Source organism: Rhizophagus irregularis, chromosome 1, assembly GCF_026210795.1.
Source record: "Rhizophagus irregularis chromosome 1, complete sequence".
Taxonomy (NCBI): Eukaryota; Fungi; Glomeromycota; class Glomeromycetes; order Glomerales; family Glomeraceae; genus Rhizophagus; species Rhizophagus irregularis.
In genome coordinates, this window is record NC_089429.1 from 3,772,135 (window position 1) to 3,784,973 (window position 12,839).

Consider the following 12,839-nt stretch of genomic DNA (forward strand, 5'->3'; position numbering starts at 1 on the left):
ACACCAATTATTATAAAATTAAGTGAAGATTCAATATCAATGAATAATAATACAATTTTTACAAATTCAACATCTTCACAAAATATATTAATTAAAATTTATCATTCATTATTTTTTGGTAAAAAAATTAATTTGGATGATTCAGTTATCATTAATTCATTGAAAATTTTAATTGATGATTTAATGGATATACAAAATGAGATTGATATATCATTAAATAGTACATCATTACTTAGAAAATATAGTGATCTTATATATTATGAAATTAATCTCATAAAATATAAAATTGAAGATGCAATTAATTATTACGAACATCCTTTCGAATATCCATTTGCTAATTTATTATATATGATTACAAATTTTAAAAGATTCGATAATAAGGATAAGGTCGCTTATGAACAAAATTTAAACAAAATTGCTGCTTCTAAAAAAGGTTTATTAGATTTAAATTTAGAATTGGAAAATTTTTCTAAAAGTTTTTCAACCACAAGAGAATATTTCGATGCCTATCATGGATATTTAAAAGAATTATTGGAAGATATGAAAGTTATAGAGAAAAAACAATTGGATGAAGGAGAAATCAAAAGACTCGAAAAAGTTTTAATTGGTGTTAAAGAGAATCATGAAAAATGTTCAATTACTTTATCATCATTGACAGCAAAGAAAAACAATTAACCAAGGTAGATTATACAATAGAACTAGTAGATATATATATACAACATACAGTATTTAGAATGTAAATCAACGATTTCGTATATTAACGCGTCACAATATGTTACAGTAGAGCTGTATCAGTTGTATCAGTAGATCAGTAGATATTTAAATCGGCGATTTTTCAACTATTACAACTATTTACGCATTTTTTTTTTTAATATAGTAAAACACAATTAATAAACATTATAATGACCAAATAAAATAATAAATTATGGAATTAATGGAATTTTCATTGGAATTAAGTAGACTTAATTTCAATATTTTTTTTTCTTTTTTTTTGATTGAAAGAAATTATTTTAACATCTATTTTTTTTTCATTTATAATATTTAGTTACCTCTTACCTCATAACGTTTAATTAAGAATATAAATTAGCAATTATTCATTATTATTATTATTATTATTATTATTATTATTATAAGACTAAAATAAAAAAAAATTAAGATATAATATTAATGATACTTCAAAAGACGAAGTACATCAAATTTTATTTAATCATACAAAAAATAAGGTAATGGATTATTTTAAATCCTTCTAATTAATTTAATTTTTGAGTAGTAATTTTTTGTAACTGCTGTTTCTTTTGCAAGTTTACAAAACTAATTTCAAAAAAGTTTTTATTTTTTGTTATTATAAATTATTTATCGGAATTAATGATACGAACGCAAGTTAAAAACGGACTTTTGAAGTTTGTGGCTATTCGATTACGATTATCGATAAACGATGATTATTCGGTTATTAAATTACGTTCATATTATATAATATGATATGGTAACAAAAACCGGTATCATCATCTTTTATGGATTTTATTTTGAACTGGAAATTTTTATTTAATATTAACGTTAAATATCAATGTTTATGTTATTTTATTTATTTTTAAAAAACTGTTTCAATTAAGGATCAAAATTGAGATATTTAATTGGAATAGTTCTTTCTCATATGGTAACCATATAGTATTTTACTATATTGTTCCAAAAATTAATTATTATGGAAATTTTGAAATAAGAATTCTCGGAATTTTTATTCAATTGGATCCTAGTTCAATTAATGGATACTCATTATTAGACATAATAAGTCAACCATTTTTGAACAAAAATAGTTATACTTTGGATACCAATTATGAGCAATTTTTTTTTTTCAATCGAATTGATATAATTAATATTTTAATGTTTCAAAAAAGATTATCAAAACACAATAGAACAATGATAATTTCGGATCAGATCATAAGATTTTATTAATTTAAAGTTAGAACTTTTGATCTAATCCCTTATGAAAAATTATAACGTTTTAAATCTAAATTAAATACACAATGTTACACGCGCGTATAACTTTTAAAAAGGAAAGACAAAAAAAAAAAAAAAGAAGAAGAAAATCTCTAAAATGATGAGAGGTTATTCATTAGAACAAGATCTAAGATTATTATTTAATAATCCAAAGTATAGTGATATAGAGATTATATGTAAAGATGAAAAGAAATTATATGCATCCAGGATAATATTAGCTGCAAGATCAGAAGTATTTGATGGATTACTTTATAATGGAATGAAAGAAAGTTATGAAAATCAAATTACTTTTCCAACAATTTATTCTTCTGGAATGGAAATTATATTGGAATATGCTTATATTGGTTCAATTAAAAAAGAATCTTTAACTAAAGATAATATAATTGAAGCTTTTAATACTGCTGACTATTTTCAATTAGTGAAACTACAAGAATTTATAATGAAAACTATTAAATATACTATAAAAGATAATTACAAAAATAATTATTTACCTGAATTGTTGTCTAAAGCTGTAGATATAATGGTATTATCAGAAGATAATATTCTCCTTAATTTACTGGTTGAAACAGTAGCAACTATTCCATTAAATACTATTGAATTTGGTCGATTATCTATTAAAGCCCTTCAATATCTCTTATCTTGTACACATAAAAAAAAGAAACCTTTTGCAACCCCGGAATATGAAGTTTTTCGATATAGTGCCATTCTTGTAGCAAAAAATATTTCTAATAATACATATAAAATTCTAATAAAACTGTTACCAACTTTAGAACAATTAGAGAATTCAATCAAAGTAAACAATAAATTAATTACTAATCATAAAAAACTTGCTAGAGAATTGGAGTCTTTAGTTAAATTTATTGATTTCAAACGGATCAAGGAACAAATAATAACTGATATTATTGAACCATTAGAAATTACTCCAACTGTAATTGTTTATCGATCAAATAACAAAGTTTTCAATAATATTCGTGGAATATCATGTTTATATGAGTTCGCTTATGTTTGGGATAGGTCAACATGTGGATCAAACCTTCTTATTGAGGATAATGGTAAAGTTGTGACTGCAAAAAAGGATTGTACTTCCCGACAATTTGTTAGAACTAAAATAGAATTTGAAGACGAAGGAGTTATTGAATGGAATGTCATCATTAAGAAAGATGGTCGTGCTTGGATTGGAGTGTGTGCATCAGAGAATTTTAATTATAACCTTGCAGCAGATGATTCTAAAGTATTGGGAATAGGTTATATTGGTCCTAACTCAAAGTATTTTAGTCCATTTGAAGATAATACAATTATTACTTGTCATTTAGATATGAATAAAAGAACTTGTACTTTTACAGTCAATGATAAAAAGTATCAAGGTTTATTGACGTGGGATCCATCATCAAAAGTTTATCCATTAGTATCGTTACTTTACCCTGGTCAGCTTCAAATTCAACCATTTTCTTATAATAAGTGATTTTACGTTGATACGTATAATTTACTATTTTTAACGTAGTATACTATGTTCCTATGTTATATTTATGTTAATTAATGATTAATAATAAAATTTTTAATTGCAAATTGTGAATGTGAATATTTGAATATTGAAGTAAAAAATATTTATTTCAAATGATATTTAATTCAATAATAATGTTTTTTTTTTCACCAGATTTTATAACATTGTATAAATTGCATGTGCAAATAATTTAAATAGAATTTAAACTTATAAAATTTTTATCCTATCCATTATTTTACATAAAAATCTCTTAAGTATAGTGATGTAAAAATTTTTGAGATTTTATAATTTTATATCAATTTTAGCAACAAGTTCGGAAGTATTTGATTGAATGAAAATAAGTCATAAACAAGTTTCTTTGACATTCTTTCTGTAAAAAAGAGTCATATTAGGACGTTGTTTATACGGGAACTTTAATAAATAATAATTCATTTTGATCTAAGGATCGGAACTTACTATATAAAGTAAAGTGCATCAAAATGATTGTAATTCACATGATTTAAAACAATATACTGTATATTCTATGGAATCTAACTTACCATATAAAGTAAAGTAAGTGCATTAAATGATGCAATTCACATGATCTATACAATAAAAATCTAACTTACCATATAAAGTAAAGTAATTGCATCAAATGATTTTTAAAAATGATTTGCGGTTCACATGATCTAAAATAATATAATTTTTTACGGCGATCGAATCATAAATTTAAACTCAAACTCCTATAGCTGAGCGATTGTTAGTTAATAGCAAGCATATGCAAATTATGCAATAAATTGCATATTATAAACGTTTCGAATCGCTAGAAGAAATATTACAATATTACGATGTTACAAGTGCTACAAACTAACTAACGCATTACGCGTATTATCCGTAGTATATTGCACACGCGTTATTTGTTACGCAAGTGTTACAGGTCTAAATTATTTAAGTCGCTTGAACTCGGAAAAATATAATTATCGATTTATTGACTACTCTCTTTTTAAAGATGAAAGGATATTCATTAGAACAAGATCTAAGATTATTATTTAATAATCCAAAGTATAGTGATATAGAAATTTTATGTAAAGATGAAAAGAAATTATATGCATCCAGGATAATATTAGCGGCAAGATCAGAAGTATTTGATGGGTTATTTTATAATGGAATGAAAGAAAGTTATGAAAATCAAATTTTCTTTCCAACAGTTGATTCTTCTACAATGGAAATTATATTAGAATATACTTATACTGGATCTATTAAGGAGGAATGTTTAACAATTGATAATATAGTTGAAGCTTTTAGTGCAGCAGACTATTTTCAATTACTAAAACTTCAAGAGTTTATTATTAGAACTGTTAAAAATACTTTAGAAAAGGATTATAAAAATAATTATTCACCTGAATTGTTTTCTAAAGTCGTAGATACAATGGTATTGACAGAAAATAATGTTCTTCTTAATTTATTGGTTGAAACGGTATCAACTATTCCATTAAATACCATTGAATTTGGTCGATTATCTATTAAAGCCCTTCAATATCTCTTATCTTGTACGCATAAAAAGAAGAAACCCTTTGCAACTCCCGAATATGAAGTTTTTCGGTATAGTGCCATTCTTGCAGCAAAACAAGTTTCTAATGATGCATTTATAACACTTACGAAGCAGTTACCAACATTAAAACAAATAAACAAATCATACAAAGTAAAAAATGGATCACCTGATGATGTGAATCGACAAGAAATCGCCAAAGAATTGAAACCTTTGGTTAAATTTATTGATTTCGGACAAATTCAAATTAAAATAATAATTGATATTATTGAGCCTCTAGAAATAACTCCTAGTGTGAGGGTTTATGGACATCAAATTAGATCACAAAATTCGGGCATAAATTATATCCGTGGAATACCATCATTATATAAATTTGCTTACGTTTGGGACAGATCAAGATGTGGATCTAATTTAATTATTGAAGATAATGGGGAAGTTGTGCAGGCAGCAAGCGATTGTAGAAACTATCAAAGTGTTAAAGCAAAAATCGCATTTGAAAGTAAGGAACTTTTTGAATGGGAGATCACTGTCGAAGTATTTCGAGACACCGTCTGGGTGGGGTTAACTTCGAGGAAAGGCTTCGCCTGGGCGATAGGTTCAGATGGATCATATTATAATGCTGATTCTAAAACAAAGGAAAAAACTAAAAACTATTGTCGGCCTTTCGGACAAGGCACAAAAGTTATTGTTCATTTAGATATGAATAAAAGAACTTGTGCTTTTACGGTTGATAATATTAGATACCCTATAATATCAAAATGGGATAACCTACCATCAAAAGTTTATCCACTAGTATTTTTAAATTATCCTAGTCGGATTCGAATTCAACCTCGGTAGTAAATTATTATGACTTGTACGTTCAATTCACGAATTTTATGATAGATACGTAATGATTTTTCTATAAGTTACAATATCCGTAATATCTATAAATTACATTAATAAAGCTTATCTGAATTTAATGATAAAACGAAATTTACATAATGTATATAAACGAGTAATTTTCTTATATGAAACATTTGCAGGTTGTTAACATACCAAATAACTTCATAATTACGGACTATAATCAACTTTTAACTAAATTATATATGCGACGAGCCATTAACCTGGGTCCCGGGGCATAAAATAGGATAAAGAATTTTCCGGATAAGTATCCGGTTACATACAAATTTACCGGTGTTCTTTAAAGATAAATTTAAGTTATTAAACTAAATATTTGTTTATTTAATATTCTATGGATATTGTGCGGTGTTGTATTATCGATATTCAGTATTGTACGATAATGAAAATATCGGTTAACCCATAAATCGAGAAACTTCTAATATCGTAAAAATCGATAATCAATAATTGATATAATTTATTTTTGATATATTTTATGTCGGAAAAATAACCGATTCTAAAAATTCCGGGAATCTCCGGTTTTTACAGAATACTACATTATGCACGGTGTATAAAGTAAAGAAAAAGAACGCTATTTAAACTTATCTACTAATTTAACGTTAAGCCGGTTAAGGTATATATTTTTTTTTGCTTAGTGAACAGCATCGTTCATTTACAGCTATTTGCAAAAATAACGGACCACCCTTTCTCCGAAGATTCATACGCAGTCATACGCAGTCATACGCACAAGAGCATAATTGATCGGCATAATTCCGGCCAAATTATAAATTTGACCAGAATTATAATTTCCATTTTAGGAAATTTGTTGTTACACAAGTTCTGAAAAGGAAATTTTCATTTTTTGGAAAAATCAAAAATTGTGGAACGGCAATCGCCAAAAAAGGATATGATCGTCATAGCCGTTTTATAATTCTGGCCAAAATTATAATTTGTCCGGAATTACTGCCGATCAATTGCGTATGACTGCGTATGACTGCGTATGAATCTTCGGAGAAAAAATGAATTAGGTGGTCCATTATTTTTGCAAATAGCTGTAATTAAACATCATCAAGATTACAACCACACTGAGACGCGATTTATTATGTATACTCTATGATCGCGTATAATATACTAGTTATGAGTCATCATGATCAATAAAAAATAAATATTATCAATCAGCGTTTAATCATAGTTACTAAAAAATATTACTCATATTATATAAATTACATCTCAAAAAACTATATAAATACCTTACCTTTCCCTTGTTGTTTTTTACAACTAAAAACAATTTTTTTGTTGCTCTATTAACGACAATAACCCTTTATTTCTATATCCAAAATTTTTTTTTTTAAAAAAATATCAACACAAATGCAGTCAACTTCAATACAAGATTTACCGTCAAGACATCTTGAATCACAAGACTTTGGCCAACATACAAACAATACGAACAATTCCGACAACTATTAAAAATCAACGTAACTTACAAAAACATCGCCATAATTCTGGCCTTTTGCTTCCGCTTTTGCCACTGATGCTATAAATACATTAAACGGGGTTCATTCAACGAGACGAAATTATACTAGTTGCGATAATGAAATCGACGATGATGATGAAAATGTCTACAATCATAATAAAAAAGATGATTCTACTTGGAGTGAAAATGTAGAAAATGTTGAAGAATCGGAATCAGGCCAGAGGTATCTAATACAGGTAGTATCGCCCTGCGATCAAATTCTGAACTCATTGAACTCATTTTTTAGCTTCGAGATCTATTTTATGTTTATTTTTTATTTTTTTTTAAAAAAATTAAATGTTTATAATAAATGGGGCTTTTTTTGAAATGTTCCTTGTGGATAAATGCACTCGGTATTTCTGTATTGTATGTCACAAATCACAATTGCTTTTACTATGAACAAATTTATACTGTAATATAATATCGTTGACTTTATATGAATAATTTTTTTATTTACTTTTAACAACTTATAATTACAATACAAGCTAACACAAGCCACCGATCAAGAGATTATTTTATTGATACGCAGTATATCATAATTACAGTATATAATTATTTATAAATTATAGATCGATCTGTCTTGAAAAATCATACAAGTATTACTTACATAAAAAGCTTTCGTGAGATACAGAAATTGTTTATGACAGTCCTCACCAGTGAAATAATTCGCTCGTCAATGAGAATGCGAAGCTGAAGACGTTTATAGCGAATCAAATAATAACGGCGGCTTGGCTATTTTATCTCAAGGCAGATATTATTGGTTAATGATTTATGGTAACTGTCGTGTAACTGACTGGGATCTGGATTTCTTGTGATATGATATACAATGCGAAGCTAATGTGAAAATAATTTAGCCGTCAAGTGACTTGGACCTAAAAAGCAAAATATTTCTTAATAAATACAATACCAATATCATTTATCTAATATTTTATATTTTATTCCTTTTATGGGCGGTACCATATGACTGCCACTTTTTTTCGTCATAGGCTAGGGCACTTTGTACATCCTTGTGTAATAACACAAAACAAGAATTCATTTGTTCGATCATCAATTCTTCGCACAAAAAAAGAAATTCATTTGTTCGTTTGTAGTACAATCAAATTAGTCATTTAAATTATTTTCATCTAGTCATTCAAAAAATTATTTTCAGTACATTGTTCAGGTTGACCTCAAATATATCGAAATGCATATTTTCTTATCAGGATTAAAAATGCATAGTAGCACTTGGACTCTATAAATGGATCAAGTTAGTCACTTAAAATTAAAAGTGTATGAATTTTCGCATATTTAAACCTACACGCATCTGTATATTTATTTCATTAATCGATTCTTTTTTAAAATTAAAATAATCGAAATGATTGAGAAAGTTAGATTTGACAAATGCTGGTGATGTATTCATAAAAAGAATATTTATATACACATATAAAAAAGATTGTCTTGAAACTAAATTCTATATTTCTGATATTTCTTAGCCTCTGTATTTCTCTTCAATTTGGAGCTTACGTTGCTGCAATATGGTTTGCTATTTGGAATTTTTACATTGGTGGCCTTGTAATAAAAAATAAAGATAAACGTAAGTTATTCATTACATTTAAAATTTAAAATGAAATTTTAATGGCCCTGATAACTAAATAAATTTTTTTAAAAAAAAATTTAGCGCGATCAGTTAATGCTTACGAAGGAAGTGCTGGAATAATTATTGGTGTATTTTATATATCGTTGGGTTTTGCTGCACTTTGTGGTATTCATGGTATTTATTACAAAAAAGCAGGCGAAGTAAAAGTTCTTACAAAATTCGCTTTCATTAGCTTATTAGTGTATGTACTGTTTAGTATCATCGAGATTATTCTGTTATTAAATGTTGTTGGTTATCAGAAGTATTGTAGAAGTTTAAATCCTAAACATCCTTCATACTATGAATATTGTTATCCTTTTGCTAGATGGGGTATTACTTTTGCAGTTGGTATAATCTTTGGTGTAAGTATTCATGATTATGAAAAAATATTTTTTTTTTTTATTAATGAAAATTTCGTTTTTTTCGTAGGGTTATCTTTCTATCGTGCTCAGATCTTATAGTAAAAAACTTAAAGAACAAACGCCAAATGTTTTTGTGGCGGATATGACCGCCATTATGACGAATACATCTTAATGACGTTTATTATCATCACGTAACTTATGTTATACCATAAGTTAGTTGTAAATTTACTATAGGTTTTTATTATATTTTGTAACATATATTGTAAAATAAACATCAGGATTTTTCTATCCTTTTCAAAATTTACTTAAGTAAAATGCATAACAAACTTTTTTTACTATAAATATCAAGAATTTTCAAAACATAAATAAAATTTCCTATTTAAGTTTGAAAAATCACAAATTATTTTAAAAAGACAAAAGCTTCCAATTTTTATTTTTTTATTAAATTTTATTTTTTTTGTCATAAACCAACTAAATTGATATCAGCCAAAAGGTACTGTATTAAGATTGAGAAATGGATAAATCACCCATTTTTTCATTATCATGAGATGCACAAAGGTTGATTTGCTTAATAATTAGTGAAAAAGTTCCTAAAAATTCAATTTTAATTTTGACAAAAAGTACTAAGGGTTATAATTAAGTACTTTTTGAGATTTTTTAAAATGTTGAATCTGTGAAAAATAATCATGTGTTCAAATATAAAATGGTCTATTATCTAATCAAAATTTCATTTTTAGGGCGGAAAATGAGTTAAAAATCGATTTCTTTTGTAATTCCTTAATTTCTACTGTGCAATTTTTGGCCGGAATTATAGCCAAATTTTTTGTATTTTTGATGAAATTTTAAATCATGAATATGCAAAAAATAGTCACTTTTTATAATATTAAATGTACTATTATTTAATTAAATTTCATTTTCAGAATAGGTTTTCTATTATAAAATAGATTTAAAATGTATTTTAATTTTTCACAAAGAATTTTCTTACTTAAAAAATTTTGATAGTTGATTCTGAAAGATTTAATGAAAAATTGGTGATTTTTTTCACCATCATAAGATGCACAGAGGTCAATTTACTTAATAAAATTTTAATTTCAGATGGAGTTAATTAATAAAAAAGCATCTAAAAATTCAATTTTAATTTTAGCAAAAAGTACCAAGGGGGTAATCAGGTATTTTTTAAGATTTTTTAAAATGTTAAATTTGCAAAAAATAATTATATACTTAAATGTAAAATGATCTATTATTTAATCAAAATTTCATTTTCAGAGTAGATTAACTAATAGAAAATGGGCTAAAAATCCATTTCTTTTATAATTTCTTAATTTCTACTGTGCAATTTTTGGCCAGAATTATGACCAAATTTTTTGTATTTTTAATGAAAATTTTAGATCACAAATTTGTAAAAAATAATCACTTTTTATAATATTAAATATACTATTATCTAATCAAAATTTCATTTTTAGAATAAGTTAGGAGTGTTCAGGATTTGTTGATCACAATTTTATAACAAATTTGGCTATTTTTTTGTGATTTAAGCGTAATCACGATTTTTACTAAAAATTTGTGATTTTTGCGACATTTGAATTTAATTGGATGATAAATCATATGATTGGTAAATTGATAATCTATAAATCTTAAAAATTTTTTTTACTAACTACTTTAACAACTTTATGATATAATTATGTTAATTAATTGTTTTAATAATTCTATATTATACTGATGCATTATTTTATTTAGGCTGATTAATGATTTAAAATTTTTTAAAATTAGAAATAAAGCTATAGCTCCATTTATTTACTCATAAATAACAAATTTTTAAGCTTTTCTTTCATCAGGAAAAAGAAATCCTCTGATTTTAAATGAGATAATTTAAGTTTTAAGTGAGTTAGTAAGGTAAATAATAATATTGATTCTTATATATTACTATTTGCTAAAACTTTTACATTAGCGTATGAAAAATGTGAGAAACATATATTTCAACATCCAGCTTTACCATTTATATTCAAGGCAATATAATGATTTGATCCAAAATTTATTCAATTTAATATGGCTAATCATAATATGGAAGATTATAGAATTGTTAAAGAATTTTATTTTCCAACTGATGCTTTAATACAAGAATAGGACCTCACTTACTTCTAATAGAGGTCTTCTCACAAAATTTCTGATTTACTAGTAATTTTACCAACCCTTTCTGTCTCATAATTTTACCTTATATACACCCACCTGCCAAAAGTATCCGGGCACTTCTAAAAAATGACCATTAAATCACATTATCTCAACATCCAGTGATCAGAATTTAATGATTTATGATTCATTAGATTCGTCCAATTGAGACGCATCTAACCGCAGTATTTTCAAGTCTGTAGGTTCAATAGATCAGAAGTTATCGATAAATGTCTAAAAACAGTAAAATGCAAATAACTTTTGATCCATCAATCCTAGAGATATGAAAATAATAGATACAATAATGTACCTTAACAAGACAAATCTAATGAGTCATATTTCATCTTACTAGGTTTAATAGGAAAGAAAATGTTATGAAATTTGTATTTGCTAAATTTTTAAAGATAAAAAATGAATTATTTGCATTTTACTGTTGAGAATAACATCTGATCCATCAAATTTAGAGACATAATAATACTGCAATTAGATGCATCTTGATAATATGAATTCATTGAATCATAAATAATTAAATTCTGATCACTGGTTATTGAAATAATGTAATTTAACTTTATGAAGTAATTCATTTTTCATCTTTAAAAATTTAGCAAATACAAATTTCATAACATTTTCTTTCCTATTAAACCTAGTAAGATGAAATATGACTCATTAGATTTGTCTTGTTAAGGTACATTATTGTATCTATTATTTTCATATCTCTAGGATTGATGGATCAAAAGTTATTTGCATTTTACTGTTTTTAGACATTTATCGATAACTTCTGATCTATTGAACCTACAGACTTGAAAATACTGCGGTTAGATGCGTCTCAATTGGACGAATCTAATGAATCATAAATCATTAAATTCTGATCACTGGATGTTGAGATAATGTGATTTAATGGTCATTTTTTAGAAGTGCCTGGATACTTTTGGCAGGTGAGTGTATAGTGTGACCTTTTAAAATTATATTGAATTTTACCTTAAATTTTTAAAGACCTAAATTTTCTTTAAAAAATATTTAATTATTAAATAAAGTATTTTACAATAGTTTAAAATTTTTTTAAATATTCATTAAATTCTTATTAATATAAAATTTTATTATTTTTATTACTATAAATAAATTTTAATATAAAAAAATACAAAATATAAATTTGCAAATTATTAAAAATCCAGTGATCAGATTTTGATAAATTTTATACCATTAAAATAATCTCATTAAGATAATTCTAATGGTAGTAAAATCATCTTTCTAGGTTTAATATTGACTGAGATAAGTTTTAATAA

The 12,839-nt window shown here is 25.6% G+C and overlaps 4 protein-coding genes across 4 annotated transcripts; all 4 read left to right on the plus strand.

Moving 5' to 3' along the window:
* Positions 1-39: 39 nt before the first annotated feature.
* Positions 40-675, plus strand: OCT59_000764 (uncharacterized protein; the record flags this gene model as incomplete). Its single annotated transcript, XM_066139087.1, has 1 exon — positions 40-675. One exon carries the CDS (start codon positions 40-42, stop codon positions 673-675), a length of 636 nt encoding a protein of 211 aa, XP_065988522.1.
* Positions 676-2,095: 1,420 nt separating this feature from the next.
* Positions 2,096-3,457, plus strand: OCT59_000765 (uncharacterized protein; the record flags this gene model as incomplete). Its single annotated transcript, XM_025330471.2, has 1 exon — positions 2,096-3,457. The coding sequence occupies one exon, from the start codon at positions 2,096-2,098 to the stop codon at positions 3,455-3,457; it is 1,362 nt and encodes a 453-aa protein (XP_025175760.2).
* A 1,001-nt stretch (positions 3,458-4,458) lies between these two features.
* OCT59_000766 (uncharacterized protein) lies at positions 4,459-5,983 on the plus strand. The gene has a single exon (XM_025333073.2). It carries the CDS (start codon positions 4,485-4,487, stop codon positions 5,859-5,861), a length of 1,377 nt encoding a protein of 458 aa, XP_025175759.1. The 5' UTR covers positions 4,459-4,484; the 3' UTR covers positions 5,862-5,983.
* Positions 5,984-8,767: 2,784 nt separating this feature from the next.
* On the plus strand, positions 8,768-9,562 carry OCT59_000767 (uncharacterized protein; the record flags this gene model as incomplete). The annotated part of the gene is made up of 5 exons (XM_066139088.1): positions 8,768-8,799; positions 8,886-8,986; positions 9,071-9,163; positions 9,230-9,390; positions 9,458-9,562. 5 exons carry the CDS (start codon positions 8,768-8,770, stop codon positions 9,560-9,562), a joined length of 492 nt encoding a protein of 163 aa, XP_065988523.1.
* Between the last annotated feature and the right edge of the window lie 3,277 nt (positions 9,563-12,839).

What these genes read in the sequence shown, in the direction of transcription:
- OCT59_000766 (XM_025333073.2), top strand. Translation starts at nt 4,485, where the DNA reads ATGAAAGGATATTCATTAGAACAAGATCTAAGATTATTATTTAATAAT.